The sequence below is a fragment of the Pogona vitticeps genome, chromosome 7 (genome assembly GCF_051106095.1).
Source record: "Pogona vitticeps strain Pit_001003342236 chromosome 7, PviZW2.1, whole genome shotgun sequence".
NCBI lineage: Eukaryota > Metazoa > Chordata > Lepidosauria > Squamata > Agamidae > Pogona > Pogona vitticeps.
This window is the reverse complement of record NC_135789.1, coordinates 33,495,438-33,520,047: the sequence shown is the minus strand read 5'-3', so window position 1 is coordinate 33,520,047 and position 24,610 is coordinate 33,495,438. Positions and strand designations below refer to the sequence as shown.

Genomic DNA, 24,610 nt, shown 5'->3' with positions numbered 1-24,610 from the left:
GAAGCCCAAATCCGTATCTGCATAAACCCCCCAAACGCCTCCGAGAGAGAGAGAGAGAGAGAGAGAGAGAGAGAGATGCGGCAGCCGCCGCCACCACCGCTACTCCACTGCTGCTCTCAACTCAGCAGCCCAGTGGGTATCCGAAGGCTGCGCCACCGTCTCTGCACGCAAGAGGGAGGTGTGTATGTGGGGGGGGGGGTTTGGGGACCCATTTCTCTCTCTCTCTCTCTCTGAAGGCCCCAAAGCTGTCAAGTGACGGGAGGGGGGGTTCCTTGTCTTGGAGCAAATCAGGCGAGGCTTCTCTCCCACCAATTGTGGGAAAGGCGCCAGTTTCCCAACTGCACCAGATGCTTCTTCAGCCTGACAAGTCAAGGGGGGAGGCTTCAGGACGATGGGTGACAGGGTCCCTTGCCTGTCTCTCTACAGACGTGGCCTCGCCTCTGCAGGCCCTTCCCTCCCACAGGCCTCTGGAGCTCAAGGGGCACCTTCTCTGAGCCTCACCCGCCTCGGAGGGCTGTCGTGAGGAGGAGGACGGGCGACACCGCCTGGAGCTCAGAGGGCAGAAGGCCTGGCATGGAAAAAGGAATGGACGGGTGCTTAAAATAAGGAACTACATTACTAGGAGGGGACCCAAAACCCTCACAGATCGAGTCAGGCTTTTAGGTGGGGGTGGGACTTCGATTTTTTTTTTTAAATTATAGCTCCCAGGATTCCCCATCAGCCAGGAGTCGGGACTCGAGGTCCGAAGAAGGGTGTCCCCCCCCACCCCCAGCTTTTTCGGAGGGGCTGCTCCTCCCCTCTCCTGGCTGCAGGGATGAATTTGGCAAGGGTGGTTGGTGGGTTCCCCCCCCCATCGCTCCCTGGTACGGAAGGGCCCACCCCGCCAGGGTGGCTGAGGCCCCTGCGGCCAAAATCCGTCCAGCGCTCAGCCTCCGGGCAAGCCCCTCCCTTGAAGACGCGGGCAGGCCAAGCTTGCTTAATCGGGTCACAGAACCTCGATCCTCTTCTCACAGAAAGTGGGAGATTATTACTTAGCCCAGGACGTTAATGGCCGTGTGTGTGGGGGGGGAGACTGGGGAGGGGGAGGGAGAGATTAATGTCCTTGCTCAGAAATGTCGAGGGGACGTTCAACCTTCCTCTGCCCCTCTCGACCCACCCACACCCAAGCCAAGGAGCTCATTGTGCCCCGAATCCAGGGGTTAGGAAGGAAAATACAACCACCACCACCTTATACGAGAGGGTGGCTCTTCCCCAAGACCTGGAGGAGTCTTGTGGCCGAGCTGGCCTGGGGATTGTGTCTGGGGTGTGTGTGTTAGTCCAGCACATCTGGAGGGTGGCAGGTTGAGCGGAGGGTGGCTGGGGGGGGGAGAGGTGCTGCTCATGCTTGTTTGCATCCGAAACAACAAAGCAGCTTACGTGGGGATTCTTGTTTCAGGGGTCAAAAAAGATCAGCAGGCCCTCGCACGGAAAAGGAAGAGGTTCAGCCCCTGTCCCATCTCTCTGGGGCAACAGATGTTGGGGACAAGTTTTCTTAGGACTGCTTAGACGCGCCCCCCCCCGTCCTGTTCTTTGTTCGCCTGTATCCCTGCAGGGATCACCGTGAGGACAAGGCCAGGATGTGGACCGTTTCCCACTGCAAAGGCCTCACCAAAGGCACTCATTTCCTGGCGCGTGATTTACAGGTGGCCCAAAAAGCTCCTTTTGGCACCCAGAAGGGACTGCCTTTGGGCAGGAAAGCCTGGGGGGTGGGGGTGGGGGTGGGGGTGGGGGACCAGGAGAAGCTGAGCTATGGAGAGATATTTTGAACCTGGTCAGGAAGTGGCTGGTTCTTTTTTGGTTTTATCCCTTTGTGGAACAGCCTATTGTTGCTCCTTGTTTTGCTGTGAATGTTTATTGTCCGGGTATTTTTGGCCTTAAAAAGTTTTGTGGCACCTTAAAAAACTAAAAAGACTCAGCCAGCAAAAGCTTTCATTTGCAGCAGCTGCATTTCAGAAAAGGTTTTGCCAGATCAAACGTTTTGGCTTTGCTTGCTGGACAGATCAGCAGCCTCAACAATTAGCCGGGACTTCGGTGGGGCAAATAGGATGGCCATGCATCTCGTCCGGGGGGGGGGGGGGAGGAAAGCCGTGCCCAGAGACATCTGCAGCCAGAGACACCTGAGCCCCCGTGAGCGGTCTGCAGGCCTGGGGGGGAGGGTGGATTCCGGTGGGATCCCATTCGGATCCAAGCCAGCTTCTCTGTGCACCTCATCTTCCAGATGCGTCCCATTGCCCGGCCTGGCTCTCCCCTCTGCCAGGCCCATCGCTGCCCCCCCCAAACCGCACCACCAGCCGCAGCCCGCTTCTGCCCCATGTTCGCCAGGCACTCCCCCCCCCCCGAAAAGGCCAGATTAATCGCCTTGCGCTGGTTCTGTCACATGCAGAGAGATATATTCTTCTTGGAATTTACAAGTGGTTCCATCTGAGAAATAAACAACCAGAGATAAAAATTACATTGTCACAGCGCAGGTGTGATAGATGTACAAGACAACCTCCTCGCCGAGGAGGAGGTGACGGCGGCGGTGGCGGCGCACGAGGGGAGCGGAGCCGCTAAACCCAGCCTGCAGGGGAAAGAGAGGAGGAACTTGAAGCCTCATCAGCAGAGGAGGAAGAGCGAGTGGCGGCCGAGCGGCTGGGGGGGGGAAGCAAGCAGATCTCAGGGGCGGGGGAGAGGCCTCAGATTGATGGCCCTGGAAGCCCACGGGCACCTGCTGCTCGGCTCACGGCGGCGTCTGGGCAGCCCATGGAAAAGGCAGCGGCTTGAAGGGGAAGCCGGGGGGGGGGGCATAAACCTGAGTCCTGCTCTTCTCTCTCCAGAGGCACCCGTGGAAGGCAGGCCAGGAGCAAACGCAGCCCCCAAGGAGAGGGGAGCCCTCGTGCCCCGTGGAGGGCGTCCTGGAGGATTGGGCCCCGTGGCGGAGCCTGTGGCACCACTCTCCCTGCTGTGGCCCCGACACCGGACAGGCCTTTGACACCCCCTGCTTGAAACCGCCCCGAGTAGACATGGTCTAGAGGGGCGGGGTATAAATGAATGAATGAATGAATGAATGAATGAATGAATGAATGAATGAATGAATAAATAAATAAATAAATAAATAAATAAATGAAACCTTCCGGCAAAAGGGACTCCGCCACCGCCTTCTCGGGCCAGCGTCCCTCCTCCTGTTCAGCTGGGATCTCCTTTCTGGTGAACTTGGGCCCACGGTTTTCGGGCCCTGGGCTTTGCAACCCCCAAAGGCCAGGCTTCCCTGCTCCTTCTCCGGGAGGGCCCTCCTGTCCCCCTTCCCCTGTTGTTCCCAAGGCTCAGCGTCCTCTGGGCTCCCTTCGTCTTGGGCGAAGCAACCCTTGATGAACACTGAGAGGGGACAGCCAGGGTCTCCCAACCCCAGGGAAAGGGGGAACCTTGTTTGGGGAGGCACGGTCCCCTGCCCTATAGGAGAGGGGGCCGCCTCCTAGAGCAGTCCATGGGGGGGAGGTCTCTGCTCTTCCTGGTCCAGACTTTTGCTAGCCCTGGAGTCGATGTGGGGGGGGGGGGGCTCAGCAATGGTGTCCCTCTGCCCTCCTGCCTGGCCTTCAAGGCCCCCCCCATTGGATGCTTCCTTCTTAAAGCAAACCTCCCCCCCCCCATAAACACAAAGAGCCTCATGACGCCCCATGGATTAGCTATTTACCCCCGGCTGGCAGCAGCTTCAGGGCCCACCTGAAGACGTGAACTGGCAGCAGTCCTGCCAACGTCTGGCACAGAGAACACCTCAACGTCTCTGACGTGCCGGAAAGACTCTTCCTGGTTTTCGCACCGAGCAATGTGCCCTGCCTTGTGCTCCCTGGCCCCCAGCGGAAGGCCCGGCATACCCATCATCATGCCAGCTCTGTGCCCATCATGCCAGCTCCCCCATCCTCATCCCAAGCCTTTAATCCACAGAAGATTCTTCCCAGTCAGGACTTGGCCAAGATGGGGAGATTTTTTTTTGGGGGGGAACATAGGAAGAGATCAACCCCAGCTCTCTCTGTCTTCCTTTTCTTTACGCCTCGCCAGAGAAGAGGCCACACTTGAGACAAATGCACACACACACACACATGCACAAATGCGCACCTCTGGCTCCACAGATACTTAAGCCTTCTTCCCCTGTTCACAGGGTTGGGAATTCCCCACAGCCTGGACAGAGGAGCCGGTGGGCGGGGGGGGGGCGGCTGTCCGGCCTTTGTCTTCCCCACATCCCAGAAGCGCTTAAATTCCCCCGGAACAAAACGGTCGTGAAATATCAGATCGAAACGGCAGGTCTGTTTGCTGCCGTTTTCTCCAATGAAAAGGCTCTGGGTAAACAGCAGACACTTTTGATGGAATCCCAGCAGGCTTAAACAATAAAGCTGGTTACAAACTCAATCTGCCAAAGATATCAGATCTGAAATTGTTTCCAAAAAAAAAAGAAGAAGAAGAAAAACAATCCACATGTCAACTGTATATTTTGCCCGCCCCCCCCCGTTCGCCCCTTTAATGCAGCCACAAAAAAACTTCCATAATGCTGTCAGCCTGCAGCTGTCAGGCACGATTCATAAAGCTACACGCCTCCCCCCCCCCTTTCGCCACCATCGCTGCATATTCACACACACACACACACACACACCCTGACGGCTGGGAAAATGCTGGTGGGCCAGGGAGCAAAAGCTCAGGCAAGTTCTTTTCCTGGCCTGACCCCCCCCCCCCCCAGAAACCAGGTAGGGGGGATTCTGGTCGATGTCGGCCATGGAAAGGCACTTTCCTTCCGGAGGCCTGGCTCCAAACTCTCCTCCCAAGGCTGAGCTCTTCCCACCGGGACGGCCCCTTGGCAAGTGGCAGGACCAGCCGCGCTCCTGCACGAAATAGTTGCACTGAAATACGACAAACACGGCTGAACTGTAGCCAGTTTAAAACACAACGGAAACACACCCGTAAACACAAAAAGTGAGCAACAAAACGGAGGTCTCCACCCCACGGGCGGCTCGCTAGTGATAGGCAACTTGGATGCCAAAGGCCTGCCTGAATAAAAATTTCAAAAGCTCCCAGCCTGCTGGCAGAAGGATGGACCAGCCTCCAGTGGCAGGGAGTTCCACAGCTCGGGAGCAGACATTGAGAAGTGCTTTTCTTCCCCCCCCCCACAAGGGTGACCCCTGCAAAGTGTCCCCAAACCACGTCCAACAGCCTAGGACTCTGATGCAGGAGGGAAGAAGGAACTCGCTGGATCGGGACCACCTGCGACACCATGGGGACTGGAGGCACCCACCAAGGCGGAGCCCCCCCCCAAGCAGGAGAGTTGACTAGCCAGACTCCTCAGCTGTGCCCCCAACCCATTGTCACCACTGCCACCCAGGACTTCCTGCTCCAGTCCCCCCCCCTCCACTGCCCTGCCTCCCCCGGGCAGGAGCCGCCTGAGAAGCGAAAATGGAGCGCTTGGCGCCCTTCCCGAGGACGAGAGCAAGAGAGAGAGAGGATCAATGACGGCCACAGGAGAAGCAGGCGCCAAAAGCAGAAAGGACAGCCGCGATCCTTCCCTGCGCATCTGCCCCCCCGCCTTGTCTCCCCCCCCCCCCCCGGGGAAACAGTGACCCTCTGCCTGAGGTTGGCAGACCCTGACTCCACCGCTCCTTGCAAGGAGAGCCGGCGCCCCACGATACTGGGCCTCCCCTGCGTCTCCAAGGTGGCCCACGGTAGGGGATGCCCGAAGGCAGGGGGCTGGTGTGGTCCCTGAACGCCCTCAATTCTCCCCACAGCAACACCCTTGCAAGGTAGGCCCTGTTGAGTGAAGGGCTGAGGACTGAGAGCAGAGGCAAGAAAGGGGGGAAGAAAGGAAGAGAGCAGGGGGGTCGGGCCCCCAAATCCAGTTGCCGGCCTTCTCCCCACCCCCACCCGCCCGTCCTTTGCAGCCCAGCCGATTCTCTGCTCCGGTGAGCGGTGGCCGGGCCAAGAGGTCGGCCTGGCCTGGCCTGCGCTCGGCTCGCTTGCCGCGGATGCGTCTCTGAGCCGAAGGAGGAGTCCCTGAAGTGCAAGAAGCCATTTGCAGGGAAAGGTTTTGAACCCGAGCGAGCGAGCGGAGAGGCTGCTTCTCTCTCTCTCTCTCTCTCTCTGATGCGGAAGGGAAGCCCAAGAGAGCGAGCCAGTGCCAGGGTCAGAGGGGGAGGAGGAGGGGGGCCGGGAGGAAGAGAGAAGGGGAGGGGGAAGCAGGAGAGGGGTTGGGGGGGGTGTCCAGCCACGGCAGGCCTGGGCCAGGCCAGGGATGCTGGCCCTTGAGAGGGGGAGCCAAGGCCTCCCTCCCCTCGGGTGGCCTGTCTCCTTGCAGCATCAGCATCAGCATCAGAGGCGCTGCTGCTGCTGCTGCTGCTGCTGGTGCTGGGATGAGGCTTCTGTGGCTGCCAGAGGAGACGAGGTGGGGGGGAGGGGGAGGGCGGAGGGAGCAGGCGCTGCTCCTCAACCCTATGAAATATTCACCTTGTTGTGTTGTGCCGCTTCCCTGCGCGATCGATCAGAGCCCAGCCAGCCAGGGAGGGGGCCGGGAGAGCAGTGGGGCAGGCAGGCAGGCAGGCGTGCTGAGGGGAGGAGGGGCCCCCTGCCCCCTCCCTGTGGCAGGAGTGGGGCAGCCTCTCTCCTCCCCACAAGCTGGGGTGGGGGTGGGGGAAGGGGGATCTCCATCTGCACCTCAGCAGGACAGAAAGCGCCTGATCCGTGGACCGGATCCCGTGGCCTGCCCTGCAGGAATGTCGGCTTGTCTGCCCGCAAGGGGGGGGGGAAATGCTGCACAAGATAAAACCTCAGCCCTTCCCCTCTTAATGGCACAGCGTTGCTGTAATAAAGTGTTTCTGCTTTAGAAAGTGGACTTTTTTGGGGGATGGGGGTGGCAGATTCAAGAATCCCCCCTGGGGGGGGGCTGATTGTGAGGCTCTGCCCTCGTTGCTGAGCAAAGAGCCCATCTTGTCAGATGCAAGGATAAAAACATGGACAGATCAGCTCTACCTTCACTCCAGAGAGGGGAACATGTGCGCTCTCCGGAATAAAAGGGTGGCCATCGTGCCCGGGCGGGGCGAGCCCCTCCGTGAATAAGGCCAGCTCTGCTTAGCTTGACTGGGAAAGAGCAGAAGGGCTAAAAGTAGCCCCCCCGGGGGGCACCCTCAGCCCTATCCCCAATTTTGTCTCCCGGACGGAGCCACGACAGGCGGTCCCTCGCCCTGCTTGTCGCTCGGCCTCTTCTGGGAGACCCTGGACCTGTTTGATCAGGGCGGCTGCTTGGCACCCACCGCCGTGGCCGCGGGCGCATGCGAGGGGGAGCGGGGCCCAGTTGCCCAGCAGCCAGAGCCGGAAAAAAGCACCCCGCTCTGTCCACACCAGGTGCAGAAGGGACCCCGGGAACCAGTCTTGTTCCCATGCAAATCTCCTTTGGCTGAAGGGACGGGAGGAGCGGCTTTTGGGGTTCTGGGCGCAGGGAACCGGCTCCTCTCTTTCCACGACACCCCCTCGCCAGGACTCCGAGGCCGGTCCGAAACTGGCTGCCGGTGGATTTATTTATAAGCCCCTTCTTCTCCTCTGCCAAACGGCACTCCATGTGCCCTCAGCTCCACACAGGGAGAGAGCACAATGGGAAGGCCCATGAAATATTTAAACCTAAAAGCAACCCCAGAAACCGGGGAGGGGAGGGGGGAGGAGGGCTACGAAGAAATGGCAACAGGTTCTGCCCGAGTACCACGGGGGGGGCACTCAGGACCCCTTGCCCCCCCCTTGAGGAAACGTCCTCTGCTCAGGAGGAGGCCACCTGGTTCCATCTTGTTGTATTCCCCCCTCCCGCACACATGCATACCAACCCCTCCCATTAGGAGAGAAGGGGGACAGGAGATGTACTTCCACACAAACACCCTTCTGTCTTGATGGGGTGTTTGTGCATGTATTGGGGGGGGGAGAGAGGGATAAAACAAGATGGAAAGGTGGCCTCCTTTTTTTGCCACAGTATTTTACTAATTTCCATATATATACACATGGAAATTATATATATGGAAGCTGGTAAGATCTTGCAACAAGCCCCCCCCTCCCCATCCCACCTGAGACTCTTGTAGCACCTTACAATCTCGTTTGCTTTATCTGGAATGAGCTCCCGTGGGCTGTAGTCCATTTCCCCCCCCCAAAGGTCCCGGAAGGGGGTGGCCAACCAAATCCTTCCTGGCGGCACAGGACCCTGGCTGTCTATCCCCCCCCCCCCCGCGGCCACCCTCCTTTGGGTCAGGACAAGAGGCCTCCCTCCCTCCCCAGGCGGGCCGTGACGGAGGAAGCTCGCCGGCTTGCCGAGGGGCTCCTTCAACTGGGCTTCGGGGAGGCCACGAGCGCTCCCTTCCCTCGGACTGCCCCAAACCGAGCTTCGGGCCAAGGAGGGGTGCTTAACAGGGCAGGGGAGGGCAGGGGAGGGGGGGCTCTGAGACTCCAATGGGGGGGGCTGTGAAGCTCAAAGCAGCCCAGGTTCAGAGCAGGATGGAGCTTCTTCCACCCGCTTGTCTGGAAAAAAACCAAAGTGGGCCACAGCTACCTCTGGGCCCTTCTTCCTTCTGAATGGATTGCCGAGTGAGCAGGAGATTCCCGAGACCTGGGAAGAAGCAGAAGGAGAGGCCCGTGGCCCAGATTCCCACCTTCAGCAAAGCCATGCTGATGGGAAGGCTGGGAATTGTAGTCCAGAAAGGGATTCCTCTCCCCCCCCCCACTGCCATGCCTCCTGCCCTGCTTCTGTCCCTTCTCTCTCTCCCCCCCCCCAAATGACATTGAAGGAGAGGAAGAAGCTTGTGCCCAAGGTCTGCCTTCGTTCCCCTCCTTCCCGATGCCTCCCTTCCTCCCAGCAGAGGCGGTTCAGAAAGGACGGCCGGGTGGGTTCCCCTCAGACCACAGCCAGACAAGACCCCCCCCAAGCCCCCCCATCCGTGGCTGCCTCCCTGGCCCCCAAACCCAGGCGCTCGGGCTCCCCACCCCAAATGGGCGTCTCCTTGCAGGAAGGAAGGAAGGAAGGAAGGAAAGAGCCAAGTCCCAGCCGGGAGACCTACTTTCCTGCTTTAATCCTTTTTGCTTAAAGGACTCCCCCCCCCTCCCCACTCAAGGAAGATGCGGACTGATCAGAGGAGAGGCGCAGGCAGCTGACAAGCTGCAGAGGGTTGCGGGGGGGGGGGAAGAGAGAGAAAGGAATACATATTTATTACCCTCAATTATTTAAAAAATAGGGAGCACGGCAGCCGGGGCCCTCCTGGCGGAGGCATCGGGCGGCTGCCAGTGGTGTGTTGGGCATCATCTATTTTTTTCCTTTCCAATTTCACTCTCTTCCCCCCCCCCAGTTATAATTGGCAGGGCAGGTTACGGAAGGTGCTGTGGAGTCAGCTGGGGTGGGTTAAAAGCAACACACACACACACACACACACACACACACACAATTCCTGGCCGCTCCAGTCCCCCCCCCCAAGCCAGGAGGAAAAAGAGAAATGATATTGTTGAGCATCAAAGGAGAGGACCCCTGTAGATTTGGGGGTGGGGGTCAGAAGCAGCCCCACAAACCTTGTGGTGGGGGTGGGACAGCCCCCCCCCAGAAAAGAAAGGGGGAGGAGGTGTTAATGGACTCCCCTTCCCTTTCCTCTTCTTCCCCTGCTCTGAAGCCTAAGAGGATGAGTCCCAGTGGACGGGGTGGGGTGGGGGAGGAAGAGAAGTCGGGAAAGGAAAGTGGTCCCACCTGGAAATGCAAAGGGGGGGCCAAGAGAGAGAGAGAGAGAGAGAGGCAGGGCCCTCACGGAGGCCGAGACAGAAGGCACCTCCTGGCCATGCACAGAAGCAGTGGGCCTGCAGGGTTGGTCCTCCGGGGGGGGGGATAGGGCTTATCCATGGATGAGGATGGCCACCAAAGGGCCAGCCCGAGAGCAGCCAGCGAGGGAGGCACCGGGTGCCCGGCCCTTGGCACCAGGCGAATATCTAGACAGCCACAGATGCTTGTTTTTAGATGTGTTAACCTTAAACAGATCCACGCTTTATCCCACGAAGAGTCTCAAGCAGAGTAGACCCACCGTCGCAAGGAGACCTGCCTCGGTGTCATGTTCTCTGCCTACTTGGGACTGGCGATGGGGCCTCACCCATCTCTCCCCCCCCCCTTCAGCAGCAAAATGGTGCTTCCTCCCAGAGACGCGTGCCTGCGGAGCCCTCCAGCGAGCAAACGCCAACCCGCCTTAGATCCTTCTGGGATTTTGGGGAGGGTGGGAAGGAAAAAAGTGAGCGGGAGCTGCATGACGGGGCTGATTCGGAGGACGGGGAGGTGGCTGGGGGGTGCTTGGGGAGGGAAGGGAATCGGGGAGACGAGGCTATTCCTGTGCTGGGCAAAGGGGCATGAGGTCCACCGCTGTCTCAAAGGCCCCACCCTTCCTGCGAGGCCGTGAGGTTTTGGGGTCAAAGGCACAGGGAGAGGGTGCTCAGCCCCTGGATGCCATCACGGACATGGCAATGGGGGTGGGTGGGTCTGGTAGGTGGGGGCCCCAGTGTTTGGCCAACCAGAGGGGCCCCCGCCTCCGGATGTCCTGCACCCGATGCTTTGCTCTCCTACTTGTGTGGCCCCCAAGTAGCCTGGGCTGGAGGGCAACCCACCCTTCCCCCCACCCCAAAAAGAGCTTCTGCCCCCCCTGCCATCCCCATGAAAACCAGCATGCCCCCCCTTTCAGGAGGGGCCACTGTGATCCAGAAGACCCGTGAGGAAGCAGGAGGAAGGCCAGCATCACATCCTGGCCACCCAGCTTGCTTACTCCTGCCTCCTGGTAAGATGCACCCAGAGAGGAGTATGGAACTGGGGGGTGGGAGGGTGGGTTGGCCTTAAAACTCTGAACAGACCCTGCTTCTCCTCTGTGGAAGATCAAACACTGGACACCAAGGGGCCTCCTCTAAAGTCCATGCATTTCCCCCCCCCCCCAAGGCCTCTCCCTGTTTCCAGGACAGACCACAACGAAGTCTCACACCCCCCCCAACAGACACAGACACACCACCTTTCCAAATGCCACTGATCTTCTATTCAGTCCCCCCTCCCATAGATGACAGGATACCCCCTCGCTTTGTTTTCTGCTCCCCCCTCCCCAATTTCCCTGCTCTCAGCAAATTCGATCTGCTTTAAATTCACACCAGAGTGAAGCCGGTTAGAGAGCGGGAGGCTCATTAGGAGGCGTCAAAGCTGGATCCGCAACCCAAACCGGCAGACCGGCTGACGCAGGGGGAGAAGGCTGTGCCTGCGTGCGTGTGTCTGCGTGCGTGTGTGTATGGGGGGGCGTGCAGAAGTGGGGAAAACATGCCTCTTTGGGCCCCCGGGAGGCAGGCCAGGAGGAGGCGCTCCCTTGATCTTTACAACGTTTCTCCCGTGTTCCTTTCCAAGGCAATCTGGAAGCCCACCCACCCCCATCCTGCCCTCACGTGCCCCCCAAACACAAGGGTGGGGTGGGGGAGACCTCAGAGGGAAGGCACGCCAAGGGGGGGCTCTTTGGGTTCACTATGGCCAGCTCTGACGGACAGCAGCTGCTCTTCCAAGTTAAGGCTCTGTTCCTGCCAGCGGGGACGGGGGGGGGGGATGAAGACTCCTTTGTGGCAAGCAGGGGCTCTGACCACTGAGCCACACAGCCACACAGGACAGTCTCCCAGGAATAACCACAGACCCTCCCCCAGTGCGATTTCCCTTTTTCTTTTTTGGCCTCTTCTCTTTTTAAAATGTTCTTTCCAACCACCAGCCTTGGGTGACAGAAACGTCCTAATGGCCCTTTTATGGGCTTTGTTTTCCATCCAGCCCTTGGCCCTCCTTTTTCCAAAAGCAAGCTAAACAAATCCAACCTTTAAATTACACCAAACAAAGCTCTAAAGTCCCTAAACCGGCACATCTGTCCCTGTTCGTGGAGCGGAAAGCGAAGCCTTCCAAAAAAAAAAAATCCCTCCAAAAAAACAGGCAAATCCCAGCTGGAAGGCGTCGGCGGCGTCTTAAAGCTCAGAAAACTGGAGGCCACAGGGAGGCCTCCGGAGCCGGAGACCAGCGTGACCTCCTCTCTGGACAGCTGGTGGCGTGGCCGCGCAGCCCCGTGCCACCGCAAGAGACGTGCCGGCCCTGATGTCCTGGCGTGTCCTGGGAAGGGGGGGGAGCTCTGCCACCCCCCCAACCTCCTCTACCCCTTGCACACACACTCCTTTGCCCTCTGGCCACTGCACACATGGGTCGCACAGGAGGGGGGAGGACTGTGTGCCCCTAACTTTGAAGCAGGGGCCTGGCCTCCTCTCTCTCTCTCTCTCTCTCACACACACACACACACACACACAGAGTGTCTTTCCCATCCTTGCATCAAGGATGGGAAAAAGTGGTCAAGGTGATGTGGAGGGGGGGGAGAAGGATGCTCAGCCTGTGACCCAGAGCTGGTTACAAAGGGAAACCTTTCGGAGGTGCTCCTCGGCTCCCTCCAGCCCCCCGGGGGGGCAGTCCCTTCGCGCCGCGGCCCGTCCCTCTGATCACGGCCATCAGGGGGAAGGCTGGCTCGGTGGGCAGGGTGGCTGCTTTATCGGCAGACACTCCCTGGTACGAATATTGCGCCGAGAGGATCTCTCGGGATGGAAAAGGTGGGCAGAACCCCAAATATATTCCTACGCTTTGTTTATTTACGATCAGCATATGAGCCGATTTTCTAAAGTGAATTATTCAAAGCAACTCAGAAGAAGAAGAGCCGCATCCACGGGCGAGATGCACACCCGGAAAGCCGGGGAAACAATCAAGCTGCCAAACAAAATAAGAAGAAAGGCCAAACGCTCCACCGTCATTCAAATCCAGCCTCACAGATAATAGCAGTTAAATAATTCTATAATTGCTACGGGGAAAGCGAAACCGAAGCGCCCGTCTCTCTCTCTCTCTCTCTCTCTCTCTCTCTCGGGAGGACGGTGACAAGGAGGCGCCAGAGGAAATTCCTCCAGGGAAAGAGGATCACACATTTCTTCTTTCTTGATTCGTATCAGAGCGTTTGCACAATTTCAAATTATGGGTGTCTACGGGATGTAGGTAAAATTCAAAACAACTTAAAAACGTTAAAGGGATTAGACTCTTTCGGACCAGACGGGGGGCTCCTTCAACAGCAGGGCCTCAGCCTTTCGCTGGATATTCTTTGGTGGGGGGAGCATAAATTGCATGCACCAAAGTGCTCCATTGATTGAATTTCTCCACAGCCACAGAAAATTTGTCTGGTATCCAAGGAGCCCCATTTCGCTAGATTATTCTTTGATCTTCCCACTTTGCTTCATAGCCTATCTAGTCAGTGATTTCCAGATGGTCTACCCAGAGTCTTGTCCTGGTGGGAGACCCTCCTCCAGCCTTCATCCCTTCGGTGGGGGGCTTGGTGTCCACTCTCACACATTTTTTGAAGACTGGGAAAGGCGCTTTGCTGTGGTGTAAGGGTGTGCCCTGTGCAAGGTGTGCACAACCATTGCCCTGATTTAAGAACAAACAAACCTGAGGTGGTCTGGCAGAGTGGGAGGGGGTTCCTGCCAGCCTCGTGCCCCCCTCTGCAATCCCTGCCTCTCCCCATGCAGGATTGAATCCTTTCTCCAGTAGGGACCACACCCCTTGTATTCCGGGATGCTTCTGCTTGTGTGTGTGTGTGTGTGAGAGAGAGAGTGTAATTCCTCCTTGCAACTTAAAAGAGGCAATGGGGTTCTTGGTCTTGCTATCACACTGCTGTCTGAATCAGGTGGCAGGGAGGCCACTGGTTCTTCCTGGCGAGATTTACGGTCTTTGAGCCATGATCAAGGACCCAGCCTTCCGCCTCCGAGGGGGCAAAGGAGAACCGGCCTCAGGTCTCCCAGAATCAGGGCCCAAAGGCCCAGGGGTGGCCAGGCGGATTCACTAAGGCCTGTGCCCTGCTGCCCCCCCACCCCATGAACTGCAAACAGTGATCTCGGTGGGCCAGATCAGGACAGCCAACCAAGAGGACTCAAAGCTCCTGAAAGAGACGGATCCCCTTTCGGGGGTGGGGGTGGGGTGGGGGCTGGAGAGCCCGCGAGCCTCTGGCAGCAACAACAATGATAGGTTTAGGATTAACAACCTTCCCCTGCCATCGGCCTGGGTGGATTACTGACGGCTACCAAAGCCAGATGAAATTTATTTCTTTAAGATACTGAAAGATTATTTCTTGACATTAATCTGAGGGGGGGGGTATTTATTTTTCCAAGGACTACTTTGAGGAGCCCTCTTTCCAGCTAAGCTGGTGGCCACGGGGGGGGGGGGTGACTTTGCCTGTGCAGGTCATTCCCCCCCCCCCGCTTCCCCACATCTTTACCCCCAAGAGGAGCTTCCCCTACCTCTCTGCCAAGAACAAAGGAACTAAGGCTACTCCTCTCCCGGCCAGATTCCCCCCCCACACCTGGCTCCAACCCATTCCTTTTAGAAAATCCTAGTCCGGCATCTCAAATTACAAACAACCTTGTTAACATGATAATGCATTCATTCGTCTGCTGGTGTTGTCTCCCGGTCAACTAGATGGTGAGGTTAACGGTTAACGGTTAACGCAGAAGGGGGAACATCCTGGGTCTCCATCTGGATTTTACCTTTGGTGGCTCAAGCTTTCCTACCTTCCTGGGGCCCGGCTACTCTGGGGGAAGCCCGGAGCCGCAGCCCACCCTCCCCCCCCCGAGATAGCGTGGCTGGCATCACGCGAACCCCAACCCTTGAACATCGGGTGGGGTATGTCAAGCCCACCCGCCCCCTTCTTGGCCCATGCAGTGCCTTTTTGGAAGAACCTTTCCTGGTGAAGCAGAGGGGGCTCGGGGGGGGGCCTCCGAAGCGGGCAGACAGATTTGGCGCCCGGTCCCTCCTTCAGGAGCCTTCCGGTGGGCCCCGGGCATTATCTCTGGGGTTTCGCAGCTGGCCTTTGGCATCCACCCCCTTCTCCGCCCATCGCTGGGGAGAGGCACCTCCTAGGGAAGGCCTGGGGGAGGGTTTCTCGCCCGTGGGTGTGGGCAACCCATTGGAAAGCCAGGCCATCTTCTGGCCCACCTCTCCTTCTGGCCGCCCTTCGCCCACCCCAGCCCCGGATCCAGCTGGCTGTGTTCCCAGCCTGCGCTCCGTGCATTAGCCGAGTAACAGCGTGAATATAAGTTAATTTCATTCTGCTTCCCAAACAGCCCAGAAGCCTTTTAGCAGATCCGGAGAGAGAGAGAGAGGGAGAGAGCGAGAGCGAGCAAGCAGAGCAGCGAAGGAGGGTGGAAGTCAAGGGGTCCCTCCTTGGCCAGGGGGCTCTTGAGATGGATGGCACGGGGGGGGGGGGAGCTCCTGGCCAGACCCTAGTCTCCTTCTTTGACCTTGAAGCAACCTTCTCCTCCTTCTCCCATCCCTCCTGCCTGCCTCCCCCCCAGCTGCTCTGAGTTGCTCCTTCTGTGTTTTATGACTCTTTTTGCCTTGGAGGGCCAAGAGGTGGGGTGGAAGCCTCCCCTCCCCTCCCAAAAAGAGGGGCAGAGCAGCTCCCTCCCTCTTTCCCCCCCTTACAAACTAGGCTGTCAGGAGTACTAGCTGCTAGACACCCCCCACCCTCTGCACAAGGGAGTTAATCTGGATTAACTAACCATGTGAACAGGATTACACCGTTTGCAGGCATCTCTTTAACTCAGAACTCGCTCTCAGATTTGTGAACCCTTTAATCTGGATTAAAGCCAGTGGCTAACTAGCTCTCCTGCAGGGACTGGATGCGAAGGCCTGGGGTTCCCCCTCCCCACACCGCAGTACCTCCCCTGCCTGCGATTCTGTTTCCAGGGGGCAAAGCCCAGAGAGAGGGCTCCTGCACCCCAAAATCTGGGGTTATTCCCCAACAGCAGAATCTAACCTCCACGCAACCTCCTCCAGAGTCCAAAAACTGCAATCTGTTTAGATCTCTTAGCAACAACCTCTGTTCTGTTCCCTGGTTAGGAAGGATCTTTTGTGCGGTTAATGGCCCTTAATGGCCTATATTCAATTGCAAAGCACCCCAACGACCTTGCATTCCAAGAGAAGAGCTCAGGGAAGGGTCCCCCTCAGGAGATCTTGTGGAGGCGCCTTAAAGGTTGAATACATCCTGCTTGGCCTGAGCGAGGCTGAGAGGTAGAAGGGATGGTTGGAGGATGATGTCCTGGGCTGCTGCCACCCATGAAGGGGACAGCCAAGTGAATGGATGATGGCTCCCAAGTATCTTTAGACGGGGCAGGCGGTGCAGGCACCGGCCCTGTCAGACAAGGGGTTAAAATAATCCAGGCACTCAGGGATCCGGGCCCCAGATCTGGATCCCTGGTGGGGTGGGTGGGTGAGCGAGCCAGGTGGCTGGAAAACCTTTCCTCCCCTTAAGAATGCTTCCGTGGGGTGGCTTGATGGAAATGGGGTGGAGGGGAGCAGTGCCAAAGGGCACCCCTTACCCCTCCCACCCAAGGGTCCCCTTGTTACCCTTCTCTTGGCCCTGCTCCCACCCCACATGCCCCAGAGAGAGGCTTTCCAGTCATGTTAAATCACTTTTCCCCCACCAGGAGAAAAAAAAAAAAGTCAAAACCAAACACACACTCTTGTAATGAAAATCAATCAGGGCATCATCTCAACCCCCTCCCTTCCCCTGCCCCCCCTCCCACCTGGGCGCAGCCAAGGATGAAAAGGCCTAAATGCCAGAGAGGGGCACAGAATATCAAACAGAAGGCAAAGGCCTAAAGGGTGGGGGGGGGAGTGGAAGGCTTCAAGGACCAGCAGAAGACTCTGGGAGGAGGAAGAGGCAGGGGATCTCTCGGTGATTGGGAGGGGGCAGGAGATAACCCCCCCCCCATCCTGGGGACGGACACAGAGAAAGCCTGGACACCCCCCCCCCCGCATGCTCTCTCTCCCCACATTCCTGCTACCCTGCTTTCAAATCCCCAAGATCTCTCTGCCCAGGTTTCCAAGGCTTCGTCTCCCCCCCTTCTGAAGTCTGTCTCCAGCCCTCCCCATTAAGCAAGCCTTAATTCCTATTTTACGGATTGAATAGAGGAAGGGAGGCAGAAAGAGGCGAGAAAGGACCAGGACGTCCCAAGGAGCCACTGAGAGGGATTCTGCCTCCTAAGACCAAGGGTCTCCCCTCATTTCTAGGCATGGGAGGGGGGTGGCGGCCAGGAGGTTGGACTAGATGTCCCCATGGGAGCCCCTCGCACTCTGGGTCTCCTGTTGACCCCTCGTCTTTTCCACCAAAGGCAGGAGGCAGAAGATGATGGGCAGCCACCTCTTGGCCCACGGGGATCTCCCTTCGCACGCGCCGGGAGATTTCTAGGCCCTTCCGTGGGACCTGGCAGCCCCCCAAGGATGTAGTTTTTCTCAGTTCTGGCTCCTTTTACTTCTAGGCTCTTCCTGCGGGCAGGTGTGTGGAGCTTTGGCCAGGCAACGACTCCCATCAGCCCTAGCCAGCACAGGCAGGGGTGAGGTATCATGGGACTTGTAGTCCCACAACATCTGGAGTGCGGCAGCCAGTCAGGTGGGGCTGTGTAGCTGCTGGGGCTCTTTTTTACGGAAGTGGGGGAGCCTTACAGAGGCTGGTGCCCTTTCACGACCCCTTGGCTCAATAGTGGGGTGTGGGTGTTGTGTTGTGTGTGGCCCCAATCCCTCCAGTTGGCCATTCTTGATGCATTCGCCCTGCACAGGAGGGGCTCTGGGGCTGTTGCAAAACTGAAACGAATTCCTCCACCAAATGGAAACCGAGGCAGCGCGAAGGGCCGTATCCTGCCCCATACAACAAGTCAAGAGGTTTTAAGGGCCCTCCACCCGTCACACATACCAATTCACAACCCGGCTGGATTCCTCCCGTCATCTGGAACTATTCACTCTGCAAAGGCCTTGAACCCAGGCCCAGCCTTGCTTGTGCTCTATTTCTTTTCTTTCTAGAGACAGGGAGAGGCACTGGTCGGGGGGGGGGGGAGCAGAGTAGCCCCCCTTCCTCAAAAGCAAGGACCTCCAGCCCTCAGACAGAGATGGGTGAGTTTGTCCAGAGGCACAAGGGCACCTCAAGAAGCCCCCCCCGCTGATCCCTGCCCCCCCCCGCAGCCCCTTGACAGAGCAGTTCCACCCTCCAGAGGGGGGGGGCTCCTTTGTATCCTCCCTCTCAGCACTCAAAACAGGCCTACCCCCCCTTGACCTCCAGTGCCTGGGTTTCAAGCAGGGAGGGGGTGAAACGACCTCCTCTTCAGAGCTGGGGAGTCACTTTGGAAGCCTTTTCTGGCTCCTTCCCCTTCGGGGGGGGGGGAGGCGCAAAACGGCGGCGGAAAAGCTGCTCTCTCTTTTTTCCATCTTACACCTGGCAAGCCCCCCCCCGGCCGGTTCAACTTTCTCCCCCTCCCCAATTTCGAAGGCTGGGGTCTCTTAAGTTCCCGCTGCTTTTCTGTCCCCCCCCCCAACCTTGCTGAATTATTCAGGGGCGCATTAACTTCGCCGAGGGGTTGCGGGGGGGGGGAAGAGAGGGTTGCGACGGGCTGATTTTTGTGGTCAGCGTACAGATACATAAATCCTAATGAAAGACAACTACAGGATTTTCAATAATTAATCAAGGTGCCACTTAACAAAGCCCGTTTGGGCGCTGAGCACTTGACTCGCTTAATGAGACCAAAAAGGAAGGGGGACTTTCTTGCCCCCCCCCAATGTCCGGCGCATTTCTATCCAGGCGTTTGATTCCTCTTGGATTGGATACAGCGCAGAATTACTCGGACGCATCACCATCTTTCTCCCTGGACCAGGACTGCCCCCCGCTTCGTTTCCGCTTCTCCGCAGAAAGAATCGGGGCCGGAGCGTGGTGGGGTGGGGGGGATCCTGGTCTCCGGTTAGCTCCCCCGCCCGTGAGCGAGCCCTGCGGCCTCCCCTTGGGAAGCCCCCCTCCACCCCGTCTCTGGCCGCGGGAGAAGCGCACCGGGGCCAGGGGTCGCCCCATCTCCGGGACGGGCGGGGGGCTCCGGACAGCCCCCTCGACGGGCTGTTTGGGAAGCCGGCGAGGCGGCACCTTCTCCTTCGCGCCCCCCCCAAGTGGCCGCCGCGCCCTCTGGCCGCTCCGGAGGGACCCGCTCCACTTCCGAGACGGAAGGCGAAGCGAACCGAGGCTGGCTGCGGGGAGAGGAGGGAGAGCGGGATCCGCCTCGCCTCGCCTCGCCTCGCCCCGCAACTCTCCCGGCGCTCCCTTCCCAGCCGAACCCCGGCGGCTTCCTCCTCCTCGAAGGAGGGGCCCCTCTGCCTTCCCCCACCCGCTCCCGGGAGAAGCGCTCTTTCGCTCCGGCCCCGTCGAGGAGGCGCTGCGCCAGTCCGCCCATTACCTCACCGTCCCTGGGGGGTCAGGGGGGGCTGGCCCCCGTCCGGGGAGGAAGTCCCGCGGGGACGCACAGGCGGCCGAGCGGGACAGGAGCGAGGCCCCCGCCTTCCCTCCTCCCCAATCCCGGGCCGCCGGGCACTCTTGCGCGCCGCGGAGCCGCCGAGAGGAGCGGAGCGCACCGGGCCAGCCCCGGCACCTTCCTTCCGCGGCACCCGCTCTCCCCGGAGGGCCGGCGAAAGTTGGCCAGGCTGCGGTCCGCGCCCGCCTGCGCCAGACCGCCCTCCCTCCCCCCCCCCGGGCAGCGGGGCAAAATTTGGCGGCGGCGCCCGTCCTCCTCCCCCCCCCCCGTGCTCCCCGGGCCGGCGGGCGCGGCGGACTCACCTTTGCCGAGCATCTTGAAGGCGCGGCGGCCGCGGGTCCCCGAGCGGCGCTCACACCGGGCGGCGGCGGCGGCTTCGGGGACTGAGGAGGCGGCGGCGGCTGATGCTACTGCTGCCGGTCCGAGAGGGGCTCGCCGGAGGACGGAGCCGCCGCATCGCGCGGCCGGCGGATCGCTGGCCCGGCAGGGAGGCGAGCGGGCAGGCGGGCGGCTGGTGGCGGTGCGGCTCCGGGGCTGCCGGGCGCGCCTGGCTGGCGGCTGGCGGCTCGGCGGACTTTTGAGGGGGGGAGACGCCCCCTCGGGAAGGCGGGCGGGGGGACGGGCAGCCGCTGCCTCCTCCGCTCCGAGGCTCCTGCGCCCGCCGCCGCCGCCGCCGCCGCCCCTCCGGGAAGGGCGCCTCGGAGGAGTGCGCCGCTCGCTGCCTCCGCCTCTGCCGCGCCTCTCCCGCAGCAGCAGCAGCAGCGCCCGCGACGATTCGGCGGCGGGGCTGGGCCGGGCCGGGCTGGGCTGGGCCGGGCGAGGCTCCCCCTCCCGCGCCGCCTCCCCGCCCTGCGCTTCCCTCCCTCCCCTCCCCTCCCCTCCGCCCGCCCGCTCGCTTTCTCTTTCTCTCTTTCTCAATCTCGGCCTCGCCTCCTCCCGCTTCGCAGGGGAAATTGATGAAAGTCTCCGGCTCCTCGCGGCGCTCCGGTTCCCCCGGGAAAGGGCGGCGGCGGCGGCGGCTCGGCTCCGGCCGGGCCGGGACGAGGGCAGGGGGCGTCCCAGGCAGGCCCCCCCTTCCGGCCGCTCCAAGGGGCTCCGGGGCCGGGGGGAGCGGGCACCGCCGCAGCCTCGACGGGGCGGCCACCCTCGGGGGCTGCGCTCGCCTCGCCCTCCGCGGGAGGAAACGGGCGCCGGGGCGGCGGGGTGGGCGAGGGGGCGCCCGGAGGGGTCCTGGGAGGGGGGGCAGGGGAGGGGGGCTCCCGGCCCTGCCTGGCCCTCGTCCGCAGCCGCCACCTCCTCCGCCGGTGGGTCCGGGAGGGGCGGGCCCGGTGCGCTTGACAGGCAGCCGCGGTCGCCATGGCAACACGACGGCGAGCCCCTCTCCCTCCTTATTGCCGTGGCAACCAACCTGAGAGCGAGCGGACCCCTCCCTTCCCCTCCCCTCCCCTCCCTTCCCCTCCCTCGGGGAGCGGCTCCGCTGCCCCGGCCCGGGCGGAGGGAGCCCGGAAGGGACCCCCGAGGGCCTCGACCACCGGGCGGCCGCTGGCCTGGCCTCCCCGCCGCTCCCACTCCTGCCAGACGGGGATTCTGGGTCTTGTAGTCCGGGCGGGGCTGGGGAGCAAAACTCCTCTGAGCTTTGGAGCTGGGAGCCCTCCCAGGTGGGAGCCGGTCCGGAGAGCCCCGGGCGCCTCACGCGGGGTGTGTCTGTGTGAGTGGGGGGGAGAGAGGCAAACTTCCTGTGCGGGGGGGGGGTGCTGGCCTCCGCCCTGCCCTGCCCCGTCCCTCCCTCGCCCCCCCCGCTCCCCTGGGGAACGTATGAACGTGTGGCGAACCACGGGGTTGGGCAGAGGAAGAGCTGCTCTGGAGGCGACTGGCCCAAGGGAGACTGCTCCTGGACATGGAAGCTCTTCTCCTTCGCTTGGGCGTCCAGGTAGCAGCCGGAGAGCCCAAGGGTCGGTCCGCGCCAGGGAAAGGCTACGAGGCGGGGGTCCCGTTTCCCGCACTTCCCCGCAGCCCCCACCCGAAGACTGCTTGGGGCCCGAGCCGGGCGGAGAGGCCCCGATCCTGCCCTTCTCCCCATCCCGACGGTGACAGCTTTCCCTCCTCCTCCTCCTCCTCCTCCTGCCGCTGCCTCGCTTCCCATCTGCTCCCGAAACACCCGCCGCTTCTCCGCGTGGCTGCCTCGCTCCCCTCCTTCCTCTGCCCCCCCTTCGCTCCGGTTCCCATTTCGGAGCTCCGAACCGTCCCCTCGTAGAAGAAGGAACGCCCCGGTCCTTCCTTCCTTTCTTCCTCCTCGGGGCCGGGGCCTTTGGGGAGGCGCCGGACACCCCCCCCCACGTCCCCCAATTGTCCCGGGAGGGACGCTGTGGGGGTCGGGCGGCGGCTGGTGGAGTGGGATGGGCTGGGGAGACGGAGGGGACACTGTCGAGCCTGGTGGAAACTCTTCCCCCCCCCGTGGAGGAGGAGGGGTGCGTGGCCTCACCGCTGGCGGTGGAGAGTTTTTCCCGTCCCTCCTCCAGCACCCTTGAACTCACAAGGCTCTTCCCCCCCCCCCAGAAGCACACACCCCCTTGCAGGATGATGCCCACGGGCCACTCATGGAGGCTGACCGCGGTGCCTTGGGGGTTGTTTCCCCCTGCCCCTCCCACACTCTCTCTCTCTGTGTGTATGTGTGTGGAGAGGGGAGTTGTGGTTTTTCCAGATGTGTCTCTGCTGCCCCTGCTGTGGCTGCTTTAAGGCCGGCGGGGGGGGGCTTCCTTGCCCTCTCCAGCAAGCAGGCCGGCAGGAGAGACAACAGCGGAGAAGGATGGATTGGAAGGGATGGTGTTGACTCTTGGCTCTCAGCGCTGCTCCTGGGAAGCTTTCGGGTGGACTGGCTGTTTGTGGGCTTGGTGAGAAGTGGTGCTGGCCCTGGCGGGCGAGGGGGGGGGAAGGCTGGCTTTTCACTCTGGCGAGCACCACCTGGCGGGTCTGTTTGGGGCAGCTGTACCCCCAAAGTCTCAGGCAGAGTGTTCCTTCCTGGGGGGGCCCGCTCCAAAGTCCTCTGGGCAGACCCCCAGGCCTTTGGAGGGTCCCGGTTAAGTTCCCCCACCTCTGGCTAATAATTCACCCCTCGATTCTGGTGCCTCCTCAAGGCAGGGGCTTGGGGCAGGAGGAGTCCCACGTGCCCTGCAGACCCTCTTATATGGGACGAGCCCCCCACCTCCCCATCTTGCCGCCCACCCGGTCACTCCCTGTCCACCCCTGCAGCCTGCCGCTCTTCCGTGGGCTGCTTTTGTGGGCTGTGTGCGTGTGCGTGTTTTCCTCACCGGTCCCTTCTTGGCGCCTGCCCGGCTTCTGTGGGTACATGACAAATCCGCCTTCTGTTCTCCTTTGAGCTTCGGGCCAAGCAGATTGCCAGGCGCTGAGCACACGCTGTGTTGTTTTGCGTGTTCCCCCCCCCCCTCGCGTTCCTGGGGAAGGAGGGCCTTTGGGCCACAGAAATCAGCTCAAGGCAGAAGGTGCAAGGGTGTGTGTGTATGTGTGTGTTTTTTTGGAGGGGTGGGGGATGTTGATGGCTGGGAGAACCCAGCACTCAAAGGGGGGGGGGTCTGGGCTCAATTGTGCCCCTTTCCGGGACTGCACCCGTTTCCCATTGAGTCGGCAAAGCCATCCTTCCGGGTGCCTTGCAATTTGAAATGGACCCTCGGGAGCCCTGGGTCCCAATCCCTTCCCTGCTCTTGAAGGTCACCCTAGGCCAGCTGCACCCTTTTTGTGACCTGAGCTACTCCGCAGGGCTGTTGGGACAAGAATCTCCTGGTGAGAAGCATCACCACATTCCCAAAGGAATCAGCTCGACAAGAGAGGGGCTGTGATTTCCTCCTTCTTGGGGAGTCCCGGATTAATCGCCACCCAGTTTAGAGTCGAGAGTGGGAGAGTTTAGAAATCGGCTTTTTCCGTCTCTCTGCTTCCCGCCCCTGAAAGCTGGAGAAAAGCACTTGGGCCCTTTCCAGGGTCCTGAGTGACAGACCCAGGGCCTCCGTGGGAGTATGCCCCATCCATTCCCACTCACCGGCTGAGCCCCAGGGCACGTGGCTTTCTCCGTGGCACCTTGGAAACACTGGGCTTGTTAGAGCAAGGATCCTTAAGAGCCAAGTGGGACGGACCCTTAAATCCCCGTTGGGAGGGAGCGCAGCCCTCGTGGCTGAAAAACAGGGGGAGGGGGGGAAGGAGTAGCCACGTCTTTAGACTTCTGTGGTTCTCTCCCCTGCTCTTCTTCTCACTTTCACTCTTAGCTAAAAGGACATCGTGGGGCAAAGAGTCCGTCTGGGAAAAGCAGAGCCCTGTCCTGTTCTCTTTAGCTGTCCTGAAAGTCCACTTTCCTCGTGGATCCGGGATGTTCGTCTTGTCCCTCCACAATTTTGCTCTGGTGGGCCTCAGACAGCCCCGTGGCCCTTTCTTGGGGGCGGCCAGGATTTCTTTGCCAGCTCCCGGGGGTGGGTGGGCACCAGAGCCCACAGCTTCAGAGAAGCCGGCTCCAGGCGGCGGAGGGCCCGTGGGAACTCGGGGGGAGAGTAGCCACGAGAAAGAAGGGGCAGCCCACTCGGGGCCAGCGCCTGACCAGCCCGAGGAGAGGCGTGGATTATTCAGGCGCTGAGTAAGCAGTGAAAGAAGGAAGCAGATGAAGCCTGGGGGGGGGGGGGCAGCTGTCACTCAGGCTGTGTGTGTGTGTGTGTGTGTGTGTGTGTGTGCGGGGGGGGGGGGAAGAGGGCCCAACTTCATGAGCTCCTCATTCAAAAAATGACAGGGAACAAGAAAAAGCCAATTGTGTGGCAGGGACCACCAGAAGGGTCATTGGGGGGGGGGGCCACGGCCACAGAGAGGGCTAGGGGACTCTCCTTTTCTGGAATGCAGACCTGAGTCGCCCTTTGAGCAGCGGGCATAGGGGGCGGGAGGGGGGGACTTTGCTTGCGGGGTGGGGGGGCTGCATTAGAGAGGGGCCCCTTCGGCTCTCAGGAGGTTGCGGCTCCTCCAAGCCCAGCATGGCTTCTGGATCATGCACCCATTTTGGCGAAGGAACCGTGAGGGGTACTTCCCTGTGTGTGTCTCGAAATAGACACACAATAAAAAACTAAGAGACCTTTATTTTCCCCTAAAGTTTGTTACACGGAGTAATAAAGAAGCAGAACAAACAGGGGCTTCCGATGGG

General features: G+C 60.4%; 1 protein-coding gene across 1 annotated transcript in view; it reads right to left on the bottom strand.

Moving 5' to 3' along the window:
* Positions 1 to 20,774, bottom strand: part of RTN4RL1 (reticulon 4 receptor like 1) — a 38,072-nt gene extending 17,298 nt beyond the window's left edge. The window contains exon 1 of the mRNA XM_072978713.2: positions 19,725 to 20,774. Within this exon, the coding sequence (XP_072834814.2) occupies positions 19,725 to 19,737 (13 nt within the window). The 5' untranslated portion in view covers positions 19,738 to 20,774. The remainder of the gene's footprint in view (positions 1 to 19,724) is intronic.
* Between the last annotated feature and the right edge of the window lie 3,836 nt (positions 20,775 to 24,610).